Here is a 15,100-nt window from a genome sequence, read left to right as displayed (position 1 = left end):
GGGAAAATAGAGAACCTGCTCTCTATCCTTTTCCAGCAGTTTTTCCGTTGGCAAAAGTCTGATGGAGCATACACACGGTCTGGATTACCGACCAAAAGCTCTCATCTGACTTTTTCCAACGGGAAAACCGATTGTGTAAACGGGGCATAAGGTTGCAATGAGGGTAGCTAAAAAAAAATATGAGGAAGCCCAATAGGAGGGTGTAATGCATATAGGTGGGAGGAGCCGAGCCTGTGATGTCATACAAACGATATCTGAGTATCAGCGGTGAGCTGAGGATCTTGAAACGCCCGTTTTATATGTGATATATGTAAGTGAGTTTTAGCCCTGTTTTAAAGTGAACAAAGGATGTGTAAACAGAGAGCACTATGGTTTCCCCCCTTTTCATTTCATACTATGTTCTAATGAATGAGGAGTAATGCCGCGTACACATGTTTTTCGGTGTGTGAAAAATTACGTTTTTAATGGTCTAGAAAAAACTACGTTTTTTTGAACCCGATCATTAAAACGGCCTTGCCTACACACGATCGTGAACAAAAAAAATGCTCTAGCAAAGCGCGGTGACGTACAACACGTATGACGGCACTATAAAGGGGAAGTTCCATGCGGATGGCGCCACCCTTGGGGCTGCTTTTGCTGATTTCATGTTAGTAAAAGACGATTCACGCTTTTCAGTCTGTTACAGCGTGATGAATGTGCTTACTCTATTACGAACGCTAGTTTTACCAGAACGAGCGCTCCCGTCTCATAACTTGCTTCTGAGCATGCACGTTTTTTCACGTCGTTAAAGCCCACACACGACCATTTTTTACAACGTTAAAAACTTTGTGAAGAATTAAAGCATGTTTGAAATTTTTAATGGCCATTTTTTACATTGTGAAAAATGCTCTGGAGCCCACACATGATCGTTTTTAATGACATTAAAAAAAAAAAAATTCTTTTTACAACCTGAAAAACGGTCGTGTGTACGCAGCATAAGAGTACAATTTGATCACCTAAATTGGATCTAGGAGGAGAAAGAGTGGTACAGAGACACCCATAGAAGAAGTGTAAAAAGCAAATGAGACTCTGTAGTGGGGTATGATTCTGGAGGTGAGCGGGCACTACACATAAAGGTGGTGGTTCACAGGACACATTTGTGAAGACTACATTTTGTCACATGTTTTGAACACAGTGGCGTTGTTCATACAGTCGATTGAGAGACTATTAGAGACATTTAATTTTAAATTTTGTCAATACATTTTTTTCAATTTAATTATTATTAGTTTTTTTCACTTTTGCATTAATAATTATTAATTATTATATCGAATGAAGGAATTGCGCTTCACTGTAATATGTAACATAACTGGACTGGTTCCATCATTCCTCATATAAACTTTGGGTTTAATTGGAAAGCCATTTAAAGCCAATTGATCTCTGTGCCCTCCCTTGGACCCTGTCTACCCATTGTTAGAGGTTTGTCGCTCCTTAGCAACCTTACCCGCCTGACAATTCAAATTTGGGACCATTTGATTTCTCCGGTGTCTAAACCATTGGGGCCTATGACCCCAGTCTTCCCACTGGCATTGCATGGGGCAGGGTTCAGACCCTGGCAAAAAGAAGATCATAGGAGACTTGCCAAAGTTCTTTGTGCAGACCGGTCTTTAACAACAGATACCCCTTTCGGGTCATCCTCCCGACACCCAGCACAGTGGTTTTCAGAGACAGCAAGTAATATCTTATATTGATAATCTCCCCTGTCTATCAAACATTCTAGCTGAACCATCAGGATTGAGGATATGCTTCTGCAGGCCGACCCCCCAATGCATGTGGACTTCCATATTTACTCCTTATTGCTCAACGCTTCTTCTCCTGACCTCCCACAATATACTCAGGCCTGGGAATCAGAACTGCGTCACTCTATTTCTCTTATGGATTGGCAAAAATGCCAATACGACTCAAGAAAAGGGGTTTATATTGGTGACAAGATGGTACAGATGTCCTCCAACTATACAACATTTCAACCTGTCATTACAAGATACCTGTTGGTGATGTCTGATCTCCTAAGGCACCATGCTCCATATCTGGTGGGATTGCCCTCCTGTAAAGAAATTCTGCCATTGAATCTTCGACTTATACTGCAAGCTGATGGCAATCTCTTTTCAACCCTTACCTGAGGTAGCCTATTTGTCTATGCTCCCTTGACCGTAAGAGCCGGTTCACACAGGGGAAGCACGACTTAGTTGTTGTGATATAAATTAAATTTAGTTTTAGTCATAGTCTTTTGACTAAAATGCCGTTTTAATTTTAGTCGTATTTTAATCTTTTGACTAAAAGGTCATTTTAGTTTTAGCCGTATTTTAGTCATCTAAATTGTTTTAGTTTTAGTCGTATTTTAGTAGGCTAAAATAATATTAATTTAGTCAAAGAAAATATTTTAGTCAACAAAATTAACACTGCCTGGAACGTCTCAGTTGGTTCAGGAAACTGAAAAAGATGAGCAGTTTTCCCTCACCTGGACTTCATGGTCCATGCTCCGATATTTCTCATGCCCCATACACACGATCGGAATTTCAGATGGAAAAAGTCCGACTGACTTTTTCCATCGGAAATTCCGACTGTGTAAATGCCCCATCGGAGTAATTCCATCGGAAATTCCAATGAATTCCATCTGAGTTTAGATAGAGAACATGTTCTCTTTTACTCTGATGGAATTCCATGTGATTTTGGTCGGACAAAGGTCCGATCGTGTGTACAGGACATCAGAGTTTATCTCTTGGCTGAAAGTGACCCGGTTGCCATCACCTCATAGCCTAGTCGGAGCGCATCTTATCCCTGGTTCTTCTGTCTCCTCTCTTTTTATTCCTTCCTTCTTTTTCGTATACCTTTAGATGCTTTTTGAGCAATCGTTATGTAACACGTCTCCCTCCATTTTTGACATTATGCAATCCCTACAGCATACCCTTTTCTAAGAGTAATAGTTTTTCAGTGTACTTTACGATGTCTTATGGATTTTTGTTCATAGGATACCCATACGTTGATGTTGGTGCTTTGTACCTTTTATATTTGTCATGTTTTACATATTTAATGCCTTTAAGATCTGCATTTATGAGCCTTTTTCGAGAAATCATACTTTACGCATTTTACATTATGTATGATACTCTATGTTTACTTTGCGATTATGCAAGCATGTATTGGTTACTTTGTCAATAAAATAAGATGAAACTAAAAACTGAAAACAAATCTATGCAGCTATATCCTCTATCATTACATATAATCAAAAGGTATGTTCAGATGGTATTGGTAAGTTTTTTCAGGCTGGCAAATACAGCCCATTCGGTGTCACCTTACTTATTTGGGATTTTTAATGCTGGATTGCAGGGGGCACATATATAATAAAATGGCTATAAGTTCATATAGATAAGCATTGTAACAAAGATAAAATAATTGAACACATATATGTACATGCTGTATGTATGTACACAGAAGGAGATACATTAATGCAGCTTAAAAAAGGATAACTTACCACCGGTTGAGGTTGTAGTGAAGCCAAAGCCCCGACCCTCATCACGTACAAGGCAAAGCCGTGGCCTGGGACAAGACTCAGGAAGGACATTAGGGAGAATGGATAGTGGTGAGGAGTTATTGGCACACAATTTCCTATAGCCAGACTCATCAAGAACAACCAGTGACACGCGGGAGCCACTGGCCTTCACCTTCTGTACCACCTGTGGAAATATGCCAAGTCTAAAATTGCCAGATAGCCAAAGGTAACAGGAAGATTTTCCTTTTCTTGAATAACCACTGAACTTCTTAAATATTGTCTTATTACCAATACACACAAATGGATGACCATAAACCACCATATCATTTTGACTTTCAGGTATAATGTAAAGACAAATATCAGACTGTTTAGGAATACAAATAAGACTGACTTTACTCATTTTGGAAACTAATGCCGCATACAGACGGTCGTTTTTTGTGATGAAAAAAAACGACGTTTTAAAAAACTTCATTTAAAACGATAGTGTGTGGGCAAAACGTCGTTTTATGTCTTCAAAAAAACGACAAAAAAAAATTCGAACATGCTTGAATTTTCTGTGTTGTTTTTCAAAACGTCGTTTTTTACTTCACAGAAATTGACCGTGTGTAGCAAAAAACGACGTTTAAAACGACGTTTTTACACCCGCGCATGCCCAGAAGCTAGTTATGAAGCAAGCTTCAATGGAAAAAAGTGGTGAAACGTAACCTCGCTTTGCTAGAGCATTGTGAAAAAACGATGGTGTGTAGGCAACTTCGTCTTTGAAAATGATGTTTCAAAAACGTTGTTTTATTTCATGATTAAAAACGTTGTTCTTTTTTCATCACAAAAAAACGACCGTCTGTACGCGGCATTAGCTATAGGTTTAAAAGAGAACTGCAACAGTTGGTTATAGTCCAGTCAGGTAATAATTATGGGGGTTATTTATTATACCTGGAGAGTGCAAAATCTGTTGCAGCTCTGCATAGAAACCAATCATCTTTCAGGTTTTTTTGTTAAAGCTTAATTGAACAAGCTGAAGTTAGAAGCCGATTTGCTACGTTACGTTACGACGCACGGGAGCGGAGATCGGCGCCAAATTCAAAAACGTAAACAAACACATTACATACAGTATACTGTAATCTTATAGAATACAGTACTGTATGTAAAAAAAACACACCCCCCTTGTCCCTAGTGGTCTGCCCAGTGCCCTACATGTACTTTTATATAATAAAAACCTTTTTTTCTCCCTGCAAACTGTAGATTGTCCATAGCAACCAAAAGTGTCCCTTTATGTCAAAAATGGTTTTAGATCAGCTAAAAAACAGCGATAATAAATTATAATCACTTGCAGAATTGTGCGATAGCCATTTGTGGGGAAATTCGTCATAAAAAAAAAAAAATAATGACAGCGACAATTCTGCAACTGAGAAAATTTCAGTGATTTTGAGTTGATTACATTATTGAATAATTTTTATTAGAATTATATTATTATTTGTTATAATTATTTATAATTATTTATTATATTATAATTTATCATTTTGTTTTTAAAAAAATGTCATACCCGGGATGCCTATTAGATTCTTGTTTGGTCAGATTTAAGTGAGTTATTCCTAAGAATTACAGGCCTACAGTATAAAACTCCAAATTTCCTTGCAAATAATTGTACCGCTTTTGGTACGTAATTCCAGACAGAATCATACCGCCAGGGAGGTTAAATGCATTTTTTGCTGTGAAAATGACAATGGTCCCAAAAATGTGTCAAAATTGTCCGAAGTGTCCGCCATAATGTCGCAGTCACGAATAAAATCGCTGATCGCCTCCATTAGTAGTAAAAAATTAATAAAAATGCAATAAAACTATCCCCTATTTTGTAAACGCTATAAATATTGCGCAAACCAACCGAAAAAAAACGCTTATTGCAATTTTTTTTACCAAAAATAGGTAGAAGAATATGTATCGGCCTAAACTGAGGAATTTTTTTTTTTATATATATTTTTGTGGGATATTTATTATAGCAAAAAGTTACAAATATTGTATTTTTTTCAAAATTGTCGATCTATTTGTTTATAGCGCAAAAAATTAAAACCGCAGAGGCGATCAAATACCACCAAAAGAAAGCTCTATTTGTGGGAAAAAAAGGACGCCAATGTTGTTTGGGAGCCACGTCGCACGAACGCGCAATTGTCAGTTAAAGCGACGCAGTGCCGAATCGCAAAAAGGGGCAAGGTCCTTTAGCTGAATTTTGGTCCGGGTCTTAAGTGGTTAATTGATGGTAGATTTGTTTTGTTATGAAGATTGTTTCATTGATTTGTTGTGGAATTTGTTTAGTTTAGTTTATTAATTTTCTAACGAATTCCAAATTTTAAAGCTTTCCGGATCGGTCGAAAAATTATCGTCTGATCTGAATTCTGTGTGAAGAATAGCTGGTTGTTAAGGAGTGGGCTGCTGCATCCCTAACAACTGATAACTCTTCATCTGTCAGCGGGCTTTCCCACTGACAGCTTAAATATAAACAACAGAATACCGGCAATGAAAAATGCAGAAAAAAACAGCGTGGCCCCCCCAATCCATACCAGGCCCTTCGGGTCTGGTATGGATTTTACTGATGTGCCCTGATGAGGCTGCACTGATGGGCATTGATAGGCTGCATTGCCGGGCACTGATGGAAACTGATGAGGCAGAACTGAAGGGTACTGATGAGGTGGCTCTGATGAGGAGGTATTAATATGCAGTACTGATGGGCACTGATAGGCGGCACTGATATGCAGCACTGATGGCACTGCTGGGCACTGATAGGTGGCACTGATGGGCAAGCACTGAAATAAAGCACAGATTGGCATAACTGATGGGCACAGACCGGCCTCACTGATGGGTACAGACTGGTGTCACTGGTGGGAACTGAGTGGCATCACTAATGGGCTCTGCTGGGGCTGCATTATAATCAGGGCACTGATGATTAGTACCCTAATTACCGTTTAACATCTTCCTTGTGAGGAGATGCTGCTGATCGGCTCTCTTCAGTGTGAGGCGAGCCCATAAACGGCACTTCCTTGTTTGCATGTGGAACACTGCATGCCCACGGTCACGGCGCCGTGCATCTCCGCGTGATCGGGGCTAAACTGGGCGCCGTCATATGGCGTCGTCCCAGAATGGAGGCTGAACTGCTCCGCTGTCATTTGATGGTGGGCGGGCGGCAAGTAGTTAAAAAACAAAAAATAAATGTCCCCGAAGTAAGTCCAATGTCAATCATGATGCCTGCCGCTACTGCCAACCCGAAAAAAATCCCAAGAAAAACCTCTCCCACTGTCTGACAGCTCTGCTGTCTGACAGTTTTTAAATTACTAAGGGGCGGGGCCACCCGATTACATCATCGGGCGACCCGCTCCCTTGTGACGTCATTGACCAGGGCGTGCTGGGTTGATGACGTCACGAGATACATCCGAATCTCCGAATAACCAAAAATTCATCCGAATTTATATTAGGACTGAAACTAATTGCACATGTCTAGTTCTTTACCCAACCTCTCTAGACATCTCCAGGCCAACCTTACTTGATGTAAGATTAACACCTGATAGATAGTTTTGGATCACACTCTACAGATAAGAGCAATACTTTGAAGCCATCTTATCACTCAACATGCCCACATTCAAACACAGATATATATAGTGGGGTTTATTAATATGGTCCTTGTTCAAATACTTGGACATACAGAGATAGGACTAAAAAATTGGGACTTTGTAGGAGGTGTGAGGCATGTAGAGCCAGACAACTCCATCCCCGATACTTTGAGAAAAGAGAAACATGCATCCCAGGACATACACAACAAGGAATAACTATGGCAATAACCTGTTGCATTGGAACTTAAACCGTTATATGAGGGCATTTTAAATTGACAAATGGCAGTCATTGCTTTAATTGTATATAAAATATAGCAACAACAATAGGCATAGGCCGGCTTGTTCAGTCCCGGGAGCTACGTTGCGCTCCTGGGGCCTGCCCCTCCCCTCTCTGTTTCCATTGGGTCATGCAAGGGCGGCCGCCCAATTGAGCATTGACATCACGCACCCGGCGTGGTGCACGCTGCGTCACCACATGTGACGTCGGCGCACCGACGTTGCTGTTTCCATTCTGGCATCCTTCACGAGGCGGCCGGCGCGGGATAGCGGGCAGCTTGTGCTGCTCAGCTGTCTGGCGCCGTCTCTTCCTCTTTTAGTGGACTCCCCCCTAACCACATTGGAGTATACACTCCCTTCAGTGCAGCCTATTCCCCACACGATTGGTACTTCCATGGTCACCTGTGCACTTTTGGATGTTATTCACCATGTTTCAGGTAAATCCCTGTGATCCTATAACAATTCACTGATTCAATCACCAATCTTCTTTCTTTCTTTTCACCTCTTACCTACAACTGGTTACATACCTCAGCCTAGGGGTTGGCTTACAGCCCCCTTAGTACTTACTTTGTTACCACAACTGGGGCACATCCTACTCCCCCTGATATATCCTTCATACCACTACACCTTTCATTACCCACTGGCTCTTGTATTTATTATTCCCCTTCACAGTCCCTTTTTGTGCACTCACATGCTACTCATTATTACCAATACACCTTTCCTCCTCAGATGGTTTCACTCACTCAGATTTTACCAACAATTTTACATCCATGAAGGCTTCTCCCTGGGGACCCACTTCTAGGTAATTCTTATACTATATGAAACAAGTCACTGTTGGCTCACCTTTAGGTGCTCCTGCTCATGAACATACTCCCCATTAATCTGTAATAACTGGTCTCCATCTTTTATTCCTACAAGATAAGCAATGCCTCCAGGAATCACTTCATGTACAACATGACCATCTCTGTCCAATTCCTTACGCAAGGTGAACCCAAAAGTTCCACTAACATCTTTCCTCAGTACACAGAAACGAGCTACTGGTTCTGGCTCCGAGCCTGGAAAAGAAAAATAGATATCAAGGAAATGCAGAAACATAGGATTACATATACCTGTATAAAGAATAGTAGATATCAATATCAATCAAACACTATAATTAAATGACCCTCAAGATACTGCCTTGTACAAAATTGCAATTATAAAACTTCCCTATAAGCTTTTATCAAAATAAAAAGAGGGGGGAGGGGATGGGATGGGATCTATTGGTAAGGAACTTGTGATACTCCAGCTCAAATAAAAAAAACTGATATTGCTCAACCATCCCAATGTCAAGAATTGTTAATACAACACACTGTATCCATTAGATAAATATATGTTTATTAGTATCAAAACAAAATTTTTTAAACCAGCATTAAAAATCGGTACCATTCATACAGTAACATTCATAGTGATACAAAGCCATGTTCACCTCTAGCTTGTGTTGCCACTGTGGGGGGATATATGTATACAGGGTCCAATGTGTTGGACTGGTACTCCTGTAGAAGAATGTTTGCGTATAGTACTTTTCACTGAATAGCTCTAAACCGGAACCTGCACTTTCTGGATGTAATCAAAAGAGGTTGACATAGTTCATATTGAAGACAATACAGATGGATGATGGTAGGGTAGCTGAGTATAGTTGAAAATACTGCAGTGGTCCAGAGGAGGTTCAATATTCAGGGTTCTAGATGTGTGATGTTATGTAGATATAAGATAGATTCACTGTTCCACTTTTTATTGTTACTAAGCTCATATCAAATTTTGGTTTTGGTGTTATCTTTAATATCATGCATCATTTTACTCATAACTCTCGTCTCTTACATCTCAATTCACAAACACACATAACTATCTTTATTAAGTCAACTCGTTAAGTTGTTCATATATTGACACTGCTGGTTCTATTATCTTATATCACTGTTCCTTTTATTTTATCAGACCTTATCAAATATATCTGTAAAAGTCAACTCACCATATCATCAGATTTAGGGTAATAACCGGGATAGTGAGGTTTGGAAGAGAGGAGAAAACTGAGCTGTTCGAGGTAGTAATACTTCACAAGATAAAATAATAATAGGGCTTTCAACAAATTAATGTTCACTTCATGTGAAAGAATAATGATTAATCATCATGCTTGTGAATTAAATATTTGTTTAGGAGATAAAATAAATAGTGGTGTTATATTAGTTTATCTATCTTGAATCAGTCCTAAAGTAAGATGTAAGCTTATTATTAATAGAAAAAAAATCCTAAACATAATGGGCCAGATTCACATAAGAGATACGACGGCGTACCTGCTGAAACGCCGTCGTATCTCTGTTTCTATCTATGCGACTGATTCATAGAATCAGTTACGCATAGATAGCCAGAAGATCCGACAGGTGTAATTGTTTTACACTGTCGGATCTTAGGATGCAATACCGCGGCCGCCGCTGGGGGGAGTTTGCGTCGTAAACCAGCGTCGGGTATGCAAATTAGGAGTTACGGCGATTCCCGACGGATTTTTGCGTTCGCTACATCGCCGCTAGTCTAGTTTCCCGTCGCAAAGTTAGTCGGTTTTTTTAGTGCCTTAACTTTACGCAGCAATCATATTGCTGTATAAAGTATGGCTGTCGTTCCCGCGTCGAAATTTAAAAAATAACGTTGTTTGCGTAAGCCGTCCGGGAATACGGAATTACGCTACGCGCGTCGCCGTTCGAAAGAATGATGTCACGGCGCGCAAAGCACGACGGGAATTACGAAACGGAGCATGCGCAGTAGGTCCGGCGCGGGAGCGCGCCTAATTTAAATGGCACACGCCCATTTAAATTGGCCCGCCTTGCGCTGGAGGCCGCCGGCGGAGGTTTCATCACAAGTGCTTGGTGAATCAGGCACTTGCGATGAAAAATTGCGGCGGTGTAACGATACGTTACGCCGCCGCAGTTATATGTGAATCTGGCCCAATAGTCTTAACTATCCACCTTCTCCTTTAGACAGTGTGAGACAAGTCAGATATGAATGATATAGCACTCACATTGATGACTCATATTTGGTCATGATTTGTAAACTAATATAACTCCCTAAATAGGTAATGTACATTCGGTACCATCCAATCCCAATACATTTACTTAAAGTGTTACTTAAGCCACAACAGTAAAATCAGTCTGTGTATATGCATGCTTGTTATACTCACTTTGGAACCTAAAGGGTTAATCCTCTGCATTGTGTTAAAAAAAGCTGTTTGATCCTGCATCTCTGATCTTCCCCTTCTTCCACTGTCCCTAATCCATCTGCTGATAGCATAGAGCTTTGGGGGCACTCTGCACATTCTCAATTTTGGTGTGTATTGCTAGAAAGTTTTTTTCTTTTTGGGATGGTGCATGTGATCAGCACAATTTCCAGACAGGGGGTCAAGAGTCATGTAGCCTCATAGGACAGTCAGAGGAGAATGAAAACTCCTCCTATAAGCTTTAACCAGTGCTCAGCCGGACACTGATAGAAGTCATAAGACTGTTAAATAATGCTGACGACAAAAGATATTTAGCAGTTTATATTTACTAAAATAATTGCATTTCTGTGTACTGTGGGAGACCAGATATAGTGAATGCAGAGTCTTGGGTTTAGTAACACTTTAACCTCAATGATTTTTAACATTTTTTTTACCACTCTAATATTATAAAATACTTGAGCATACCTGGATCTTCTCCAAGGCACAGAGCAGGATTATCAATGCCCAGTTTGGGATTAAATGGAAATTTCCTTAAGGAACAGAAGAGAAAAATACTGTAAAACAAACTACAAGCATTACTGTACCTAGTTAAAGTCTTAATCATTTTTTATTTGTTTAGTTTCATAATTATTTGCACATAGACATGATAACAACTATGGGCCAAATCCTCAAAATCGTAGCCTAACTTAATTTTTCCCATTTAAGTTACACTGGCGGGAAATTTCTACCTAAGTGCCCGATCCACAAAGCACTTACCTAGAAATTTCACGCAGTGTAACCTAAATTCTCCCGGCGCAAGGCGGTCCTGTTATCCAGGGGACGATGACAATTTAAATGAGGCGCGCTCCCGCGCCGGCCGTACTGCGCATGCTCGTGACGTCATTTTCCCGACGTGCATAGCGCGAAATTACGTTACGCCGGGCTTTGTGGATTGCGACGGGACAATAAAGTTGCGTTGGGTAAAAAAAAAGTTACGCACCGAAAAATAAAATTCAAAATTTAAAAAAAATTGCGGCGATAAAAAAAAAGGTCTGTTTTTACAAGGTGTAAACAGTTTACACCTTGTAAAAGCAGCCCTAATTTTACGTATGCAAACGTAAACTTACGCAGAAAAAACAAAGCTGAAAAGCTTTGTGGATCTCCGTAAGTCCTCATTTGCATACGCAAAGCGGCATTTCAATGCGAAATGCCCCCAGCGGCGGATGCGGTACTGCATCCTAAGATCTGACAGTGTAAGTGTCTTACAGATGTCAGATCTTCTGCCTATCTTTGGAAAACTGCTTCTGAGGATCAGTTCCAAAGATAGGCACAGGGATACGCAGGCAGAACAGCAGTTCCGCCTGCGTATCCCTTTTGAGGATTTGGCCCTATGTTTCTACAATGAAGTGATCACATATGTAAACACTTTATGGTTATGAGTTTATTTATGAGTTATAGCGTTTGGACCGTAATAAACTGGGGTGCCTTGACGTGGCTACTGTATGTTTGCAAATATGTGTGAACTGTTAGACAGGGTCAATTTGGTTTTGTTGCAGGGTAGCTGACAAGTGATCTGGGATTTTATTTTTGTATTTGATGTGGTTGGCATTTGTTTGCACAGTTTGTGAACGTGTGACGTGTGTCGCTACACCATTAACCCTTTCACGCCTAAGCCTATTTCTGACATTTGTTGCTTACAAGTTAAAATGCGTATTTTTTGCTAGAAAATGACTTAGAACCCCCAAACATTAAATATATATTAGCAGAGACCCTAGAGAATAAAATGGCAATTGTTTCAATATTTTATGTCAACCGGTATTTCCGCAGCGGCCTTTCAAGCATATTTTTGGGGGAAAAAAGACACTTTCATGAATTAAAAAAAACTAATCAGTAAAGTTAGCCCAATTTTTTATATAAAGTGAAAGGGGATGTTACACAGAGTAAATAGATACCTAACATGTCAGGCTTTTGAATTGCGCACATTCGTGGAATGGCGACAAACTATGGTACCTAAAAGTCTCCACAGGCAACGCTTTAAAAACGGTTACAAGGTTAGAGTTACAAAGGAGGTATTTTGATAATTCTATTGCTCTCACTCTGACGACTGCAGCGATACCTTACATGTGTAATTTAAACACAGTTTACATATGCGGGCATGACTTACGCATGCATTGTTTTTGCTGCGTTGTTCTCTTAAAAAAACATTCTGATCACTTTTATTGCTGTCACAAGGAATGTAAACATCCCTTGTGACAGTAATGGGTGATGACAGGTACTCTTTATGAAGGGATCCCTCATTTGCACTTAAAAGTATTCAGATCGACAAAAACGACTATTCTGAATACTGTAATTTTTTTAAATCTGCGCCATTGGCTACCAAGAAAACCGGATGTGACGTTGTGAAGTTGCTTCCGTATTTTTACATAGGAAACTAGATCAAAGCCGTTTCCGGCTTTTTTCTAGTATCAGCCTAGCCAGCGGAAGTGCCGGATCGTGGATCAGATCTCCCTGTGGGAGGGAAGACTGGGGAAGAGCGGCGGAAGGCGGTGGGACCGCCCCTCCTGCTCCTTTAGGATAACAGCCGAGCGATCGTTATCACTAAAAAGCTGACCACCAGCTCTAAAAAATGGTACTGGGTTGATGCCTGCAGCCTCTGCCTCTGGTACCTCCCCCTGGTTCTAGAAGCTTAGAGAAGTTTCTAGAAACTAGTATGCAGAGGACAGAAGATGTTGAACTGAATATTTGTGGGAATCTGACCAATCCCCAGGCAGGAGGCATGGCAGGGTGGTTGAACCAGTCCATAAATATTGAAGAACCTGGCCAGCAGGGGAGTTAGGTAGAAGATTGAATGGTTATGGGGCTGCTGTGTAGCCTGGGAGAGGGCCCCAGAGAAGGGGGGTTCTGCCTCCAGAATAGAAGTTGGAGAAAGGAGGAAAGCTGAAAGAGGGACCTCCACTGTCCTGCAGTTCACCGGGGAAGGACAGCCTGCATAGACTGGAAAGGAACCAGCCCAGCAGAAGGTCTGAAAGCAGTTCCATCCATAGCTGCAGGACATGGACAGTGTGAGTACCTCTACACCCCCAGGGCCTATAAGAGAGAAGTCTGCTAAACGCAAGTTCTTGGCAAGTCTTCCGAGGACAGTTTAATGCTTACCCAATCCCTTGCCCTGGGATCAGATACCATAGCCAGGTGGGCTGGTATTTTTTTCATTAAGGGGACCAAGAGCTCCTACAAGTTGGGACTTTGCTAACAATCCACTCAGGGGGACACTAAGCTCCTAGAAGGGGATTACTTTGCTAAAGACTGTTGTTGTTCCAGAAGGAATACAGTAAATTATCTGTTGTTGCAGTGTGCCAGAGATGTAAGTTGTCCTAATTTTTTTTTCTTTGAGTCAAGTTGGGCATCCCATAACCCCCTTTACCTGATCCAATTTAAAATCCCTAATAAATCCAAAAAAAACAAGCCCATGGACTTTTACTTGTGTCTCAATGCAAGTTGGAAAAATTCAGGAGGACTCAAAACTCGGTGGTTAGGGGGTAGTGCTACAATAATAATAGTGCATATGCTCAAAATTAAATGCATATGGGCTTGCTTAAAGGCTTAGTCCACCTTATGTATTAAATGCACATGATTTTTCAGGTATAAAAAATAAATAAATACAGCATTGCATCTGTTATCAGTGGATCGCAAGTGCAATGCCAGGCTTCTGCAGAAACTCAGTAAAGCTCTATGCCTGTATCCCCATAAGGACAGACGGGTACTGAAGTGCAGGAAGAATCAATGAAATGTGAGGATGCTCACCAACACCCTCGCAATTTATTGAGAACTACAAGCCATCTTTTTCAGTGGAAGACGGTACTTGTATTTCATTAATTTAGAGAACTTTGTGAATTAATGACATAGCTGTGTGGGCAGAGCCCTGCACAGTTGTGCTGTTTTTAAAATGTGACAGTAGGTGCAGGGAGATGAACCCCAACCTGGTGTGACGGAGGACTGTTTCCAAAGAAACATGTCACATGTTACAGATTAAATATGGGTGTACCATGTAACATGGTGATATACAAACAACGGAACACAAACTCCTGCGCACGGGTGGGATGTTCAACACTCGGTCAATAGTCTGCATGCAGATTTCCTCAAAAGTCAAAAGTAGTGGTAACACAAGCCTTGCTGCCCTTCATGGATGGGGAAATCCTGGCAGAAAACACAAAGGGAGAAAGAAAGGCGCACCAGCCTCGTGTACTACCATTTGACAATTTATTGAATAAAAAATTATATTAAAAACTACTCACAAACAAATGGTGATAAAAGGCTTGTCACAAACGATGAAATAAAATACCCCTCGAACACACTCCGGAATGTAGGGGGGGGGGTTTCGAGGTACGTCACTGCTGGCTTACGCGTTTCGAGGCGTCAAAGGCCTCTTCCTCAGAGCCCAGCAGTACAGACCCTTCCACAGACACAGCTTAAATACAAGTGCACATA

At 40.8% G+C, this 15,100-nt stretch overlaps 1 protein-coding gene across 1 annotated transcript in view; it reads right to left on the bottom strand.

The window, feature by feature from the left end:
• The window catches only part of PDZD3 (PDZ domain containing 3), a 71,402-nt gene that overhangs the window by 45,620 nt on the left and 10,682 nt on the right, over positions 1 to 15,100 (bottom strand). Inside the window, exons 3-5 of the mRNA XM_040325509.1 lie at positions 11,102 to 11,166; positions 8,239 to 8,450; positions 3,506 to 3,707 (exon numbers count right to left, since the gene is read on the bottom strand). Coding sequence (XP_040181443.1) covers positions 3,506 to 3,707; positions 8,239 to 8,450; positions 11,102 to 11,166 — 479 coding nt within the window. The remainder of the gene's footprint in view (positions 1 to 3,505; positions 3,708 to 8,238; positions 8,451 to 11,101; positions 11,167 to 15,100) is intronic.

The sequence above is a fragment of the Rana temporaria genome, chromosome 10 (assembly GCF_905171775.1).
Source record: "Rana temporaria chromosome 10, aRanTem1.1, whole genome shotgun sequence".
NCBI lineage: Eukaryota > Metazoa > Chordata > Amphibia > Anura > Ranidae > Rana > Rana temporaria.
The sequence above is the reverse complement of the archived record's forward strand: the minus strand, read 5'-3'. Positions and strand labels throughout refer to the sequence as shown.